Source organism: Talaromyces marneffei, chromosome 6 (assembly GCF_009556855.1).
Source record: "Talaromyces marneffei chromosome 6, complete sequence".
Lineage (NCBI taxonomy): Eukaryota > Fungi > Ascomycota > Eurotiomycetes > Eurotiales > Trichocomaceae > Talaromyces > Talaromyces marneffei.
In genome coordinates, this window is record NC_072353.1 from 480992 (window position 1) to 497358 (window position 16367).

Here is a 16367-nt window from a genome sequence, read left to right on the forward strand (position 1 = left end):
GGGTTTGCTGCCTATTTCAATGCCTGCATGGCACTTGGGTATGTTGCGTCAGATATTGCAAGCGACAAGGCTGGTTCTACAAGCATGCTGCTGGCCGCAATAGTGCTAAACATAATCACCACATTTGCCATCTGGCCGATTTCATCGACATTGACACTACTCCTTCTGTTTGGTGCATTGAATGGCTTTGCGAATGGTGCGTTCTATATCACTATGCCCACGGCTATTGATCGATTCTTGGGACCAGGTCAAGCAGCGGTTGGGATTGGGATGTATGTTACTGGATGGACTCTGGGTGTCCTTTTGGGTGCTTTGATTGCTGGGTTTTTGATTCAGGCTGCAGGGTCTACTCAAGGAAATGTATAAGCTGACTATATTCTATGCTGTTGGAACTGTGGCTGTATCGACTGTTTTTGCTCTTTTCGCGAGATTGATGATGGGATCATAGTATCCTTTGGAGAATCTAGGGTTTGCTTCTATGAATCATGGTAACTGCTATGTTTGAGAATCATTTGATATCGCCGGAAAGCGCATCTTGCCTAGGCAAACTTTTAGCCTAGAAACAAGTTGTTGCCAAGTGGACTTCCACATCCCCAGATAGCTCTTAATCTCTCCCACTATGTGATAGGGCCTGTATATACAGCTATCTAATGCATTTCTCGCTCATTGAATGTGTCCTCTCACACATTGTGAGATTCTCACTTTTATATGACTGCATGTTTAACCAGAGTCATTGGCTATGAGTTGAAAGGAGGTATTGGATCCATGATATTGGAAGTCTCCTTGTTACAGAATTCGCAGAATGGATGTCCACATACACAGTGCATAGCCATGATCGGTCGAGGTCCGTCTCCGCAGGAGCACTAATTTCAATCAGCGACATGTTGGACAGACAAAAACAAGTGTATTTGCACTCACACAATAAAATACCGAATCTTCGTGTTTTTCCACATGATCCAATTTGCGAGCTTTGCTCCTTTCACCATGGCTGTCAGAATGTGGCTTGGCCTCAGTATAAGTCTCGTCTGCACTCGACGGACACTCTTCGTATGTACTGGGCTCCCCACCGTCGTGGCCATTATCATATAGAGACTCCGGGTTCTCTTCCAAGCGGGACGTAGCTGTCCTTTTACTCTCTTTCTTCCGATTCTTATCCCTTTTCTTTTGAGCCCCCTTTTCTGTGTGGCCCTTAGCTGGAATCCATGTCTTGATATTTTCATTCCTTCGAAAATGTAAATCAATGTGATCAAAACGCTCGTTGAGAGCATCTACTCCTGTTTTCTCCACAGGTTTGATCTCTTTACAGAATCCACACCAGTATCTGAACTTTGACTCGGCGTCATTGGCCCCGATACGGCCGTTAGTAATTTGATGGTCTATTGTCCCAGGCTCGGCATGATGGACAGTTCTCAAATGTTCCACGAAGTCTTTTTGTTGAAGAAAGAGTTTCGCGCATTGGGGATGGGGGTCACGAGGTAGGGAACACCGGAAGGATTGAGTATGACAATGCTGCATACTCTCATGACGTTTCCAATCAGCTTTGCTGCCGAATCTGCCATAGCAGCCTGAAAATGTGCAGCCATAAGGCTTTTCATGTCGTTTTCGATGTTTTCTACCCACGAATAGGTTAGTTATAACGTATAATATTAATTGGGTGGGGTTTGGTGGACGAATGGCGGATGTACTTTAGTGCAGAGGGTCTATTGAAAGATTTAAAGCAGAATGGACATTTAGAATCATCCTGTTTGGGACTTTCTTTCGACATTTCATGCATGGTTGTTGCAATCTCCTCATCTCTTTTCCCAAGGGGATCCTCCCAGGATTTTGATGTATCTGGTGTCCTCATTTCTTCCCAAATCGATTCTAGTTTCAAACAAATAATATCTCTTTCTTCCTGAGAAAAGCCCCTCATCCTGTTTTGCAATTTGACTGCTAGATCAAGCACCTTTGTAGACGGTACTCCGTGGTGAAACAACTCTACGCCTGGCAAACCACCTTTCGAAGGGGTGCTTTCGGGACCCATTCTGAAGACCAAATCATCACGTCGCTGAGGATTGACCTCTGCAAGAATATCAGGCACGCTTGGCAGTTTGAAATCCACCTGATCGGCTGACGAGCCATCTGCTTTCAGTGGGCTGAAAGGGAGTTCATTCAGAGTCTGCAGGGTTTCCGGAAAAGCGTTTGCACGTGAGTTCTGAGGATGCCCAATTGGATTAAGGGTCAGGGTTCCTAGCTCGGTGCCAAAGTAATCGCCTGGATTGTAGCTCAACGTATTGATCAGAGTTGATGGAGTGATGGTCGGAGTTGTTGGTGGTTCCTTCCTTGAGCTCACGTCAGCGGTGCACGAGCTTGTCGTTTGAATCCCGCCTTCCCTCTTCTTCCCTTCCTCTTCCTTCTTGCGCTCCTTATACCAATTCCGTGACCTATCGCTCTGTCAGTCATATCCTTTTCCTATAAAAAGTTGAGGGCATATACCAGGAGAGCAAGTCCGTCTCATTTTCTTCGTAATGTTTAAGCCGAAGATGGGCCTTGAAGTTATCCAGCCTCGGCCACACCTTCTCAGGATGCCCACAATTCCGGCCAAAACACTTGTAAGTTTCCTTTGGTCCACATTCAGGACATTTATTGTGAACTGACTTTCTGTGTCTTTCAAGGTCGTTCTTGTTGCCAAATCTTGACTCACAACCGTCCTCTTCGCATTTATGAGCTTTTCGATGCCGTGCGTCATGCTTCCTGGAAGACATCAAGTTAAACAAGCCATCAAAGAATGCAAAATAGAACTTGGTAAACCTTTTTTCAGACGGAGTCTTCCCTACCCAAGGACATTTGTCGCACCTCAGCTTATTATCGTCCATGGACTTCGTTCTAGATTGTCTTGGTATTGCAACTCCATTGATATATGATGAAGAGTCGTCGGGAATACTTGAAATCTCGGTCCTTGAGTCCAAGAAACTCGAAACGCTCATTGAAGGGGTCGTGCCCCCACCGAACTGGCTTCCATACCCCGGATCTGAGTATTCCCCAGACCATGTATGTGAGCGATCTGGTCTTTTCGAAGAATATCTATCGAAGAAATCGTGAGTCTTTGAGTCGTGATATACAGAACTTCCCTGAAGCGGGTTCCAACAGTCGTGGAGATTCAAGTTGAAGCCAGAAGTATATCCTTCAATGGAAGCTCCAAAATTAGGGATTTGAAGAGGCTTTCCAGCGTGATCTAGGTCACGATATTCTTTGAATTGGTCGCCGATAAGGTTGAATTCAATGCTTCGATAAGTTTCGATACCAGTATCGAGACTGCCTGCTTGTCGTTCCTTGCGCATTTTGCACGCCCTTTATATCAGAAATTTGTGGTTTGATCATGCATTTCCACGTCCGAAGAGCAATATACGGCAAATACTGCCAAGAGAGAAGAGGGAAGAGAATTGATATGGTTAAAATACTGACTTTTCCGGAATCGGAGCCAAAAATTGTAGGACATTCGCGTGTTGTGTGACCGTTGGGTCTTGCGCGCCGGATTTCATGGTCCTACATCGTTTTACAAAGACGCCAGATTTCAAGAACGACGAGCCATGCGCCGTTTCCGTTTGAATTCAATCTTCCTTAGACATGATGCTACCAAATAGGGACATTAATGTAAGTTGTGTTCCGGTGGACACCGTTTTGGGCAGCGAATGAGGGTGATTTTCAACAGTTCCTTGGGGGGGGGAGGAGGCGGCACATTCCGATAAGAGCATCGGTCTGATTCTTCCAAGGTTGGGATTTCATTCTACTGGTTGAACTCAAAATTGATATCGTCAATAATATCGCCTGTTTAACTATCAGCAGCTCATTGGCCTACAGAATGCCTCCCTAATCCCTATGTCACTATGTGGGGGGGTAAATTCACCCTTAGCGCCATGCACTGACTGCGCCATGATGAGTATTACTATGTATGTGTATCACTAGTTATCACCCAACATTCGATAAAACAAGCATTGATGGTTAGGCATTCAAGTTTTATAGGTATACGGAGTAGGACGGAGTACGTAGCGCTGGGAGTCGAGTGATCATTTCCATACCCACCGATATCCAGCAAGGCTGTCTGGAGTGGCGGGAAGTCTGCCCTTAAGTCTTTTTCCTTTGGCTGAGGCTCTGAGCACACTCGACAATGGGCACACGTTAGGCGGATCTAGTAAAGGCACGCTGCTGTACTACGTATTGCTGCATACGCTTTCAACAGGGCGGTGCCGAATTCTGCATAGTCCAAACTACGTAGCTATCCCGTTCGGTAAGGCTGTGTGTATCGATGCAATGGCCAGAAGCAGGGCCTAGCCCCCTCGACCTGAAACAGGAATGGATTCCCTACACCTACACCGTACCTATCATATCATACCTATGTCAATTAATCCAACCAACGCCGTAAGCAAGGCTAATACCTATGTCTAACACACCGAGTTTTGATATGTACCAATAGGGCCTCTACGCATTCGTGCCACTGGCTGGAATTGCAATACGTATATAAAATTTGACTACATCAATGAAACGCGCAGACAAAAATCGCTCAGGGTCAGGCCGATTCTTCATCCAAGGTTCAACCTGCATGTCTAGACGTGTAATAATGGAAATATGAGGCAGCGATGAAAGTCTTCTTTGTTCTCCCTTTACTCATGGTAAAAACAGTAACCCGATGCGTCTAATTGATTGTAAATCGCTAGAACTGCTTACTTGAAGACTCGGTATCTGGTTGACGGCATCATGGGCACGTGTATGCTCCTATTTCCCCCAAGACATAGCTTTTACTTCGAAATGCTCAGATATGCTCTTAATTGACTGCCAACAGATCGTATTCCTTTGAACTTGTGTGGGGGGAACCTTGCGCTCAAACATGATATCGAGCTTCTCAAAGGTCCTAGTAGGCCCTTGGACTCGGGCAGTCTGAAAAAACACCAGACGTAACAGCACAGACTGATACCCTCAAACAAATACCCGCATTTCCCGCGCCAGTCGCCGTCACCGGTACTACGGCAGTACGATCGTGAAAACGATGCCTGCGGCGGCCTGCACAGCGGTAGTGATTGCGATGGTGCGGCTATGCAACCGGGTGGCTGAGATCTCAGAGATGATGACAAAAACAGATGGGTTCGACGGTGGTTTGGTAGATGAAGGTCTAGATATCCATGAGGGAGGCTTGGGTCCATACCAAAGTGGACTTGTTGCGGCCGAAGTCGAGGAAGCCAATGATGAAGAGGATGATGTTAATTAGGATCATGCCGGTGTTATAGCTTATTCGGCGCCCAAACTTTGTGCTCTGTTAGCCAAGGGCTTAGTAATGTGAGTTAAAACAAAACTTACGCATGACATCAAAGGCCAGGAGAGGAATGTGCCTACTGTTCCGGCCGCTGCAGGCTTCCTAGATTGGCGGAACTAACTTCTTGATCCCATAGACGAAATCAATCGTGGAAAATGCATCTATGCGGTAGCATGCTCTAGCAGTACACCCGGAGGAGGGTAAGAGAGCAATCACAGCAAAAGGTCCATGTCATGAGAGCATTTTAGTCAAGAGCGAGCCACCTCCGTCCTTCGTTTCGCTTCTCCAGTTATCGCGTGCATAACTATGCGCAAAATGCGATCAGCCAACAGGCTCAACGTGCTCGATCGAGAGTATATCACCCATGACTCGATCTGTGAGGAGCAGCTTCCGTAGCAGCAGATTGTACGGACTATATCTCAACACATGACCTATCGAGAAGACCTTTGTTTGTTGCTCTGGGGTGCTGCCTGGAGGCTGTATGGCCCGGTAGATAGATAATCAGTGGGCTAGAGATGTCGCCAGCGGTTTCTCACAGAATGTGTAGATTCAACGGCGTAATAGCACATATGATCTCGGCATGGGATTCATCCAATGTATACACCAACGCCCCGTCAACGCCGTCAGCGATCAACTCCGCATCACCATAGCGACGCCGACGGTTTGTTACCTTAATCGAAGATCAATGATTATTTTGCATATCACCGGTCATGACTGATCGTCCCTTAAGATCTACACACTTGAGTCTCATTTGATCTCCTCTAACTATTCTTCAACAATTGCCGCTGGTGATTATTGACAAAACAAGCCTTTCATCTCTGCTTTGGGGATGAAGCCGACATGTCGGGTGCTTTTAAAGTTTAGGTATCTAGTCAAGCTTCAGTTGATACAAATATTACCCCATACGGATTGAATGTTAGGGTTGCAACGATTTCAATATTTTGTTCCCTGAATCAAAATAATGCCTCGACATATATCCCGCTGAGCTGCCTATACATACCGAAGTGGTCGCTGTATATCGTGCCCTAATTTTCCGAAATAGGCAAATGGCATGTTAACTATGTACTGTACTTCTTTTCCACACCCAAAGCGAGGGTAGCAACAGACATTGCCTACGCAGTATTTTGATCTCTTTTTTGTACCAATATACCCAAAGTTGCGAGTCCTACTTTGCTATTTGATATTTATCGCGTCTGGCAATCACAGCAAGTGAGCTTCCAGACTTATCGTGATAACAGCGGACGGAGTACAGCACATATGCGGTTCGGCATGATTGCCGGCTAGACCCGCGGATTCCCGACTCTGCCCCTAGGTTGACATTATCAACCTCTAGGCTGCTGATAGTTATCTAGTTGTCTTGTTAAACCCTCCGAGGCACTCAGTCAATCGATAGCTCGACTGCATGCGTTCACCATGGCAGCAGCAGAGCTAGACTTCATCTTCGACGCGTCCCTGATCTCGCCGGAAATCAAGGTGGACTACCCCGCAGGGTACACCATCCGGCCCCTCGCTCGCGACGACTACAAGCGGGGTTTCTTCCAATGTCTCCAAGCTCTCACGTTCACCGGCGATATATCTGAAGCTCAGTATCTCGATCGGTTTGACTGGCACAAACACCATGGGCAAGGATGGTACTACTGCGTTGTCATTGTGGAAGATGCAACGGATCGCATCGTCGGTACAGGAACTGTAGTTGTGGAGAGAAAATTGTGTGTCTATTGTCCTTTGCCCTTCTAATATAGCTTTCTAACGATTGATCGCTTAGTATTCACAATCTCGGAATCAGTGGCCACATTGAAGATATCTCCATCGCAAAAGACCACCAGCGAAAACATTTTGGCCAAAAGCTGATCGAGACATTAGATAGTATCGCCGTCAAAGTTGGCTGCTACCAGAGCATTCTTAATTGCTCCCTAGCAAATGCAGGTTTCTATGCTAAATGTGGTTACGAGAAACAGTCCATCGAAATGTCTCATCTCTATAAAGAGACCAGGGACGCATTTGAAGAGGCCAAGAGCGCATATGAGAGTAGCAAGAATGCTACGGATTGAATATTTAAACGAATGATAAACTATCTTGTCCCTCGTCAGGTCGAAAGAATTTGAGGTCTCCGTAAGATATTGATAATCACCTAGGTGCATATGTATCTAGCCCCAGTAATATGTCCACGGTTCGGGGATGAGGTCTCCGGGATTCAATTTGGGAGCTATATATACAGGACTGATTTTTATTCTCTAGAGCGAGTGTCTAGGTGATACACATCCAACAGCACTTAAGATTTAGGAAAATGCATCAAGACATGCGCTCCATGGTTGTCTGCATAATGATTGGCTGAAAGGTTTGTGTCAGAGTTTGGACTATTGTTCTGATATCGATTTTGATTAGCCCTAACATTATCGGCTTGGTCTGGGATTATCGATAAGCCCGTCGTGTTTGGCACCTTCTTTACAAAGGAAGTCAGTCAGTCAGTGAGCCACTAATTTAATGCTGCCAATGCGAATAGCGGCGAAGAAATGCCTTCAGATGATGCCAAAGAAGAAGATTATTCGGCGATGAGTCCGAAGCCGGCTACAGTGATTGGAGCGAGTCCATCCAGTATCCGATCTCTGGATATGATGACCATGGATCCGACTGGTTCATCTTACGAATAGATCTTTGGACAGCGCTTTCATATGGCTACGACAAGGTATTGTTTAATCAAATTTCGGATAGCTGGCAAAGACAAGTTCGAGATTGAGAAGATCGGGTGGCCTGTTGTACCTCTCAGTAATTTCTGCAGGTCGAGGAGCTAGTACTGGTATTGAGATGCAGATTTTTCAAAGTGGAAGAGCAAACTGCAACAATGATGCAGTGCTTGTCTTGTCTTTATCATGCTCAATTACGGCAATTCGTGGTAACTCTCCCAATGACTCAGAACATCGCCATTGGCTTGCCAAACGCATTGGCATAATAGGCCTTTGCACTGAGTGTGATCACCACAGTCTCAAGTGACGTGTTCCTGGTTAAACAGCTGTCAAAATATGTACTTTTAATCCAACTATCAAAATATGAAGAAGTTGTCAGGATCGTTTCATCATGACTAGTGTTTATTGTATAACTATATAAGTTTTACACACCTATCACAAGAAAACAATGCGACGCCTGATGATAAAGAAAAAAAAATGCCCCAAACCAGAACAGAGCTGCGAGGACACAAAAAAGCAATAATAAAAGTGGGATGATAAGCCAACAGCCCAAGGGTATCGAGACATAAGACATAAAACACATCATAGTTTCAGGATCAACTAGAAACAAACGGTTGAGTCGTATCATTGAAAGTGATACGTAGCCGGAGGATATGTATGGCTGTTATCCTGCATCTGCGCCGCTGCCGCCGTCATCGCTGCCGCGCTCTGCATATACGCTACATTATCCAGACCGTTGGGTACTGTTTCTGAGGACGTCGGCATGGTATAATTGACCATAGGGGCTGATGTGTAGCCCGCAACACCAACAGAAGTAGACGCAGGCAGATAATCGTCTGGGTTGAAACATGTGTCTTGCGGGGATTGGTAGAGCGGTTCTTGCGCGTCGAGTCCTATGGTTGAGATGTGTAATTGCTGATAAATTACAGGGCCAATGTTGCTACTAGAAGCGGTTGGCATGGTAGTTGGTTGTCGAGTTGCCATTCCATTCGCGTTAGGCGCAGGTGGATAGGACATTGAATTACGGTGAGCTGGTGTATAGTGAGGTTGTAAGTAGGATGAAGCTGATGCTGGTGGGTATGTTGTGCCTGATGGAGACATGTCCATGCTCCTCGTGGGTGATAACATGTGGGATCCTTGTTGAGGATCGTATGGCATCATCATTGGTTGCATAGGACTGCTAATATTCCCGTCAGACATGGTGGGTTCGCCGAGTCCAGCCATATCATTCGTATTCAGACTTAGATTCGGTTCGACAGAGTTATAAACTGATATCGAGGGTGCCGGCGCGGGGGTGGCTTCATATATATTCGCTGTTCTATTCGTTGATGAAGAGTGCTCTTCAGCAAGACGCAAGACAGGCAATGCGATCCGCTCCATATGTCGGGCTAGATGTACCATCAACTTTCTCCAGTCCTTGCAGACATTGCCACAGAACCGACATGGCTCTTCCTCGGGCTTCTTCTGGGTCTCATGGTGGCATTCTTCCACCTGTTTCCACAGCTTGGCGATCTCTGTGTCATGTGCTGCGGCATTGGCACTGCCACTAGCCGCGGACCCTCTGGCCTTCTTCGCCGTAGGGTCGGGTTTCCTATGTTCTCGAACCAAATGTTGCACAAAGTTGTTCTTTCGGAAGCACTTGTGATCACAGTTTGGCATGTTACATGCCCACCATTCCAGATGTCGGTGACGCTCAGTCTCATGGCGAACCCAGTCAGCCTTGCGCTTGAATGACTTTGGTTCACCAACACAGTCGGGGAACGTGCAAGTAAACGGATAGATGTCTTCATAGATGTGCTTCGTCCAGTCGGATGGCTTCTGGAATTTCTTAACCTTGAAACACAACGAACACTCGAATTCCGCAGGCAGCCGCTTGACAGGAGGCATCCGGATGCCGTCAGCAAACACGGCGGGTATAATAGAATTCTCAAGAGATTGATTGTTCTCCTCGTCAAACTCATCGTCGTCATCGCTATTTTCATGACCTGGAATCTGGAACTGGCAATAAGTAGCGCCAGGATCTTTGGCATTCGCCCGGGGAGGAAGTAACTTGGCACGACCACCAGACGCAAAACATCTCTCGCCAGCATCGCAGTGTCCTGATTGGGCTAGTGCAACGTGTCTGGATTGCTCATCAATCAACTTCTTGTAACGACGTAACTGTTCAATGGCAAAACGTTGTAGTAAAGCAGGTTCAAGCCGTGGGTCCAAGAGAGAAATTTGCCGTTTGAAGCCCTCCAATGTCGGTACGATCTGCTGCAATGTGGGTGCTAAGTCCATGAATATACCCTTGTCGTCAGAAGAGTCATCGTCGTCGTCTTCATCAGCGTCCAGTCCTACGGATGCCCGAGACTCAACCAAAGGGGAGGACTTTTGTTGTGCTCCCTGCCGTTGTTCTAGGGTTGGTATAGCCAGTGATCTGATTAGTGGCGTTGGTCCCGAGCCTTCACTCTTGCTTCTTGATCTGCTCCAAGGCACTACTGCACTAAGCGACCCTCCGCCAGGACTCACTGGCGACCTGGCTGAAAGTGAGTTGTGACTTCCAATACTGGCAGCCATTGAGCCAGCGATGGCAGCAGCCATAATGTGAGTGGGGGATTTGGGACGATTCAAACTTGGCCGGCGTGAAAGTCTAGCAGCGATACCCGACTCCTTCTTCTGGGGTGGATCGGTCGGCTCTGGTTCAAAGCTTGGTTGTCTAAAATATCGTCTCTTATCTTTCAAGGAATTGCTACTTCGCTTCGGTAATAGTTTGCGGATAGCTGCCGTGTTGAGAGAAAGATTCTTAAAGAAGCTATCTGATTTCAAGAGACTGTCGACTTCAGCATCATTAAGCCTCCGCCGCGAAGAACCCCAGGTACCAACACGAGAAGCCTTGTCCATCTCTTTAGCCATTTCCTCGTATAGTTGCATTGCCGATCGTGAGGTTTCTGGTTGAGTCTTTATCGCAAGTGGAAATGAGTATCGAGGTTCGTCCTTCCATGGATATGCTCGATTGAGTTGTTCGGCAAGCTGGTTTTCTTCTGGGATGTAGTCGAGAGCAGGCAGTCCGTCATGAGAATCTGCATGAGAGATGTTAGACAAAGTTTCAAAATCGCTTCCTGGATCTAGTTCGTGTATGAGTCGCCCAGGCCCTGGGATGCGAGAGTCGTCGGGTCTCATGAGGCTGAAGTAGTCTTGTCGTGTTTCAACAGCACTAACGGCCCGGGTTCTGCCTCGAGGTGCTTCCCACGGACTAGAATCATCGCCTGCTTCACTATTCGCGACAGACACCGAGGCGGACCATATACGGATATCGACTTCTTTCTCAGCAAGCTGACGTTGCTCCTCTAGGTCCTTTGGGCTAGGGCCAAATTCATCATTCCGAGCGTAGGGGTCGACGCCTGCCTGACCAGTCGATGCATCTGGAATCCATGAACCATCTTCGGCTCGAGAAGGCGACAAACTCCGCTGACTATTACTGATCTCTTCGTTTTGATCATCACTGTCATCTGCGGAACCACCCGTGGGAGACAAGTGGACTGACGAGCGCTTGTTCTTGAGTGGGTTCCATCCATCGTTTTCTCTTGTGGGGGAGTCACCCCGGTGAACCTGAGATATCTTGACTATAGGACTGAGTGATGGTGCCGACCTTGTACGATTGTGTCCCTGAGAGTTGTCGTTACTGTAGGCAGAATCCGGAATAGCTAACCTGGAGGGTTGAAGTTGACGCTGTCCAGTGGCATCAGCAGAGACCTGATTACCTCCCGATACATGATTCAATACCTGAGTTGGCTTCTGGTCCTCGTTCTCTTGGTACTCGCTTTTCGTCTGGATATAAGTATCCACATTTGGAAAGGCCGAAACCTGACCATCCTCGACTGATAGCATATCGTCTAGGAAAAGAGGATCAGTAGATCCCGGTCCATTGAAGTCAATATATCTGGAATCGTCGAATGGAGCGTCGTTGTACTCATAGTTATGCATTGACGCATCGCTCGAAAGCTTCTGGTCAGCGGGTGATAACGAGGATAAGCGACTTGGCGGATCAGCAGACGAAACACTTGGTGTATGCTGTTGCTGTTCAAAGCCAAACTCTTCTAGATCGGAAGGGCCTGAGAGATATGGATCTTCAAAGGCTTGTTGGTTGAAAGCAGAGAGTGGATTGAGCTGGTCATGGGTAGCCATGACTTAGAGATATATAAGAGAAGGCTGGATAGGCGCCTTCCCTTGTGTAGCGGGTACGATTAACCACTCGTGACTCTAGCTTGATTTGGTGCGAACCAACCTAGTAGTGGATACTGAGGGCACAAGTGGGCGGTTCTTTGCCGTGACTGGAGGCAGGCTGTGCAGATTGAAGCAGGAGTACACCCACTCAATACTGGAACAGTTAGGGCATGCCCACTCGAATAGGTTGCGCGGGAAGTAATTTCCTGTCGCCGGGTGTAGAATATATAGATATGGGAGTGCTCGAAGCGAGCAAGTATTCCGGAGAATAAGGGAGACGGAACAAGAAAAGGAGAAAAGCAGTGAAATATAAACAAGACAGGTATGTATGACAAACAATATAACAAGATGTATGGCGGTACAAAAAAAAACTAAGTGTCAACGCAAAGATTGAGTCAAGACGATAGAAAAGAGGCTGAGCTGAGGTGTGGCGGTGGTGGTCGTCTTATATACAGAGTAAGGCTTGCTTGCGCTGGGGGAGGGTATGAGATGAGATGGAATGATAGTAGATAGCAGATAAGGAATAGCCAATTGATAAAAAATAAACAACCAACAAGACAAATGCAGCGAACGCGAAAGCGAGGAGCTGAGCCTGCGAGGTTGAACTGGAAGAGTGATGATGATGTAGGAGAGAGAGAGAGAGAGGAACGAAGTTGTGTTGGATTTGGCCAGGAAGGAGAGAAGATGGGGGGCCGAATTGGAAGCGGGGAGGTGGGTTCCTGCTGTGAGATGAGGCTCCGGCGGCTACTTTCCCTCTGCCAGTTTCAAACTGTCAATTTGTTTGGCTCTGGCTGCTGCGGGTGTGTCCGTTGGCCCAATCAGAGAGTGCCTGTTACCGCCATAGAGAGATAACATGAACACACGCCTCGTATATTCTCCCAATACTGAGGTATCTGTAAGCCAAATAACTACGTAGTATACCCTGGACTGCAGTGTGCCTTGCTCTCTACAGTCAGAATATACATCCAGCAGATCTCGTCATAGTCCCGAACTACATATGTAGCCATTTCCGAGAGGACTCGGTCAGGAACTCAGGGACGACAAGAGCTGAAAACTCGGTTCTGGCGCATCTTGATAGGGTAATCAATAAACCAAGACTCCGTTTTCTACATTCCCATAGTGCCTTGCTCATAAAAAGGCGACCCTGGAGTCGTGATACTTGATACTAATCGCAGCCTCAGGCTGTTCTGCCTTGTCAACGTGGCTTGTGCGTGAGGCGCACTTCGATTGAACTGAGGCTGTGCACATAGCTGTGTGGACCTTGCAGGCAGACTAGATGTGCCCAGCCGTCAGCTAGGATCTCTGATTTGCTGTGGCTATATAGTAAGCATAGGTAAGCTCTCGTAGAATTATTCATTGACGATGCCTGACCGACAGAAGAGCCTCAAAGATGCGGGATAGTCATCATACTACGTAGTATTGTTCGCGATAGGGGCGGCCAAGGACATGCGGTAGATGTCCGAAATTTTCCGAGGCGACATTTTGTTATCTTGGCAGCTCGAAATCGATGTCACTAATTTTTGTAAGTGGAGTATGACATAGGCATGTCCGCTGCGTAGTTGGTGATGCCGATGGATGGTCGATGTTTGTTGTCGCGTTGTTAGATTGACGAGGCGGAATGTGACCTTGGATGCTTGGCAACAAAGGACCCCATGTATGAGGCTCCCAGGCACCGAAAGTCTCCAGGCACCGAGGCACCAAGGCACCGATGTGGAGAGCAATCACGCCATCCGCGCTAAGGACAACGCTAATCCATTTTGAGTACATGACCAATATAAAGAAGCAGCAGGCCCCTCGACGACGTCGCTTTTCTCTCCTTCAAAGGATTTCGCTGGCTGTCAGCTACCATGAGCTTCTGGAAGCTCAAGAGCCTGCTTGAGATGTGATGGTTGATGTGGCTGCTGAGCGAGCCTTTCAAGGACTCTGGCATGGAAACGATGGTTTTCCCACGGGGATCTCTGACCAATGAGACACGCCCATGGTGTGCTAGTGACTAACCTGGGCTTACTACCTACACAGTGCGAAAACGCAAACATGTCGGCCGATAGCGCTCGCCAGACGCAGAAGCAAATACGGAGGAGACGAAATAGGACTTTCAGAAAAATAGGTCGAAATGCCGTCTGAAACGAGAGAAGGGGAAATCCGTACAATGCATTTTGGATGATGATCATGATGTCATATACTTGGTTCGGTGAAGGCTATCCACGGCGTGGCTTGCGGATAGTGATGGCATGGGATTTTGGTACCTACACGTGTTCAACCCGACTCGCGCGAGAGACTGCCCGTGACTCACTTATCTGGTGGTGCGGACAATCAATCACTGTCAAAGCGGTGACCAGCGACCAAGGTACTTTTGCGGATCGGGAGTCCCCGCACCATAAGAATGAGGAGCAGCCCCAACACTACATTCACTCTCCAAATCAATTGTCTTTGAGTCGAGGACGACACCGTGTTCTTTCATCTCTATCTCTTTTGTGATATAACTTTGAATGAGAGTTGATTGATTTTTTTTTTTTGAACAACTCTTGTTCCTTTTTATCTCGACTTATTGCATCCAAGTCGTTCACACGCGATCCGAGTTGCAGACTCATCATGATCAGATTGATTCCACACAACTATGCTGCCGTGGTAGTCGGCGCTGGCCCGGCAGGCGTCGCAGTCCTCGGAAATCTGCTCGAATTAGGGCTAACCAGAATTGCCTGGATAGACCCTGTCTTCGACGGTGGACGCATAAACAGTAAATATCGCGAGGTTCCCAGGTATGCCTGCCATCAATTACGTAGATTCGCCAACACCACCGCCTCAATATAGGAAAACTCCCGTCTTGATGATCTCATATTAACGTGACGATAGCAACACCAAAGTCTCTTTCTTCCGCTCATACGCCACAGGCTTCCAGCCCTTCCGCAACATTGCACAAGCCGCCAGTACGCCCAATGCATTCTCGGTCATGAACAAACTAGATCAAGACGAGACGTGCTCTCTGCACTATGCGGCGGAGATGATCAAGGACCTTACAGCGGGGTTATTAAAGATGAAACAAGTTTCGGCGTATCGGGGGGAAGTGATGAGTGCTACTTACGAGGACAATGTAAGTCAATAACGTATATACGCTGCTTCGTATGGAATGCATATGCTTATGTGAATGACATACAGAAATCAAGATGGAAAGTTCGAATCCACTCACCAGATCCATCCTCCGCCAACATCGAAATCTCAACTCCCCGCCTGATCCTCTGCACAGGCTCATCACCAAGATCTCTCCCATCACCATCACCCTCAGTCACAGGGTCGTCCTCCACAAAGCTCGAAGAACTCAACCTTGACACAGTCCTCAAACCTAGCCTCCTCTGCACGGTAATTCCCCGCGATGAGCCAATCACAGTAGCCGTCATAGGCGGTTCCCACAGCGCAATCCTAGCAATCATGAACCTAGTCGACCTCGCTCAAACCACGCACCCCAAAATGCGCCTGAAATGGTTTACCAGGAACCCACTCAAATACGCCGAGTTTATGGAAGGAGGGTGGATTCTGTACGATAATACAGGCCTCAAGGGGAAAGCAGCGCAATTCGCGCGTGAACAACTTGAGGATTCGCAATTACCGAATTCGGTTGCGGGCAGGGTTATTGAGAAAATCGATACGAGTGATAGAGCTCGGGAGGAGGAGATTTACCAGTCGAAGTTACCGGAGTGTACGCATGTGGTGTATGCCATTGGGTATGAGCGCAATCCGTTACCTGAGCTTAGTCGGAATGGTGTGCCGATTGTCTCTCGTCAAGAAGACCTAAAATGGGATTCGGGATTCGGTGGTTTTTTGGATGCGCAGGGGAATGTCGTTCCAGGATTACATGGAGCTGGAATTGCGTTTCCGGAGTTAGTGGTTGATCCTAGGGGGAATGTTGAGCAGGCGGTGGGATTCTTTAAGTTTATGAACTTTTTGAAGAGAGTTGCGCCTACATGGGTTTGATTTTTCCCTTTTTCCGTTTGGGGGCTTGGAGTCTATTGTCATTTGCGTTCTCAGTAGTGGTGATGTTATCCTTAGAGACGACAGTCTTGGGATTTCTCTTACTTATTTGATAGGGGTTCTCAGTTTTTAGAATGAATAATGAAATTATTGATTCAAATGATTATATACAAAACAAACAACTCCAGAAGAAACAAACCAACATATCAAATGCAGCAAGGCTT

General features: G+C 47.4%; 6 protein-coding genes across 6 annotated transcripts; 4 read left to right on the forward strand and 2 right to left on the reverse strand.

Annotated features, from left to right (window-relative positions):
• Nucleotides 1–27: 27 nt before the first annotated feature.
• EYB26_007687 (uncharacterized protein) lies at nucleotides 28–366 on the forward strand (the record flags this gene model as incomplete). Its single annotated transcript, XM_054266948.1, has 1 exon — nucleotides 28–366. One exon carries the CDS (start codon nucleotides 28–30, stop codon nucleotides 364–366), a length of 339 nt encoding a protein of 112 aa, XP_054122923.1.
• Nucleotides 367–737: 371 nt separating this feature from the next.
• On the reverse strand, nucleotides 738–3320 carry EYB26_007688 (uncharacterized protein; the record flags this gene model as incomplete). The annotated part of the gene is made up of 5 exons (XM_054266949.1): nucleotides 738–863; nucleotides 919–1612; nucleotides 1686–2423; nucleotides 2476–2733; nucleotides 2791–3320. The coding sequence occupies 5 exons, from the start codon at nucleotides 3318–3320 to the stop codon at nucleotides 738–740; spliced, it is 2346 nt and encodes a 781-aa protein (XP_054122924.1).
• A 1414-nt stretch (nucleotides 3321–4734) lies between these two features.
• EYB26_007689 (uncharacterized protein) lies at nucleotides 4735–5242 on the forward strand (the record flags this gene model as incomplete). Its single annotated transcript, XM_054266950.1, has 3 exons — nucleotides 4735–4744; nucleotides 4820–4891; nucleotides 5115–5242. The coding sequence occupies 3 exons, from the start codon at nucleotides 4735–4737 to the stop codon at nucleotides 5240–5242; spliced, it is 210 nt and encodes a 69-aa protein (XP_054122925.1).
• Nucleotides 5243–6700: 1458 nt separating this feature from the next.
• Nucleotides 6701–7338, forward strand: EYB26_007690 (uncharacterized protein; the record flags this gene model as incomplete). Its single annotated transcript, XM_054266951.1, has 2 exons — nucleotides 6701–6996; nucleotides 7053–7338. The coding sequence occupies 2 exons, from the start codon at nucleotides 6701–6703 to the stop codon at nucleotides 7336–7338; spliced, it is 582 nt and encodes a 193-aa protein (XP_054122926.1).
• Nucleotides 7339–8595: 1257 nt separating this feature from the next.
• Nucleotides 8596–12138, reverse strand: EYB26_007691 (uncharacterized protein; the record flags this gene model as incomplete). The annotated part of the gene is made up of 2 exons (XM_054266952.1): nucleotides 8596–11682; nucleotides 11737–12138. 2 exons carry the CDS (start codon nucleotides 12136–12138, stop codon nucleotides 8596–8598), a joined length of 3489 nt encoding a protein of 1162 aa, XP_054122927.1.
• Nucleotides 12139–14769: 2631 nt separating this feature from the next.
• On the forward strand, nucleotides 14770–16146 carry EYB26_007692 (uncharacterized protein; the record flags this gene model as incomplete). The annotated part of the gene is made up of 3 exons (XM_054266953.1): nucleotides 14770–14936; nucleotides 15031–15268; nucleotides 15334–16146. 3 exons carry the CDS (start codon nucleotides 14770–14772, stop codon nucleotides 16144–16146), a joined length of 1218 nt encoding a protein of 405 aa, XP_054122928.1.
• Nucleotides 16147–16367: the final 221 nt, after the last annotated feature.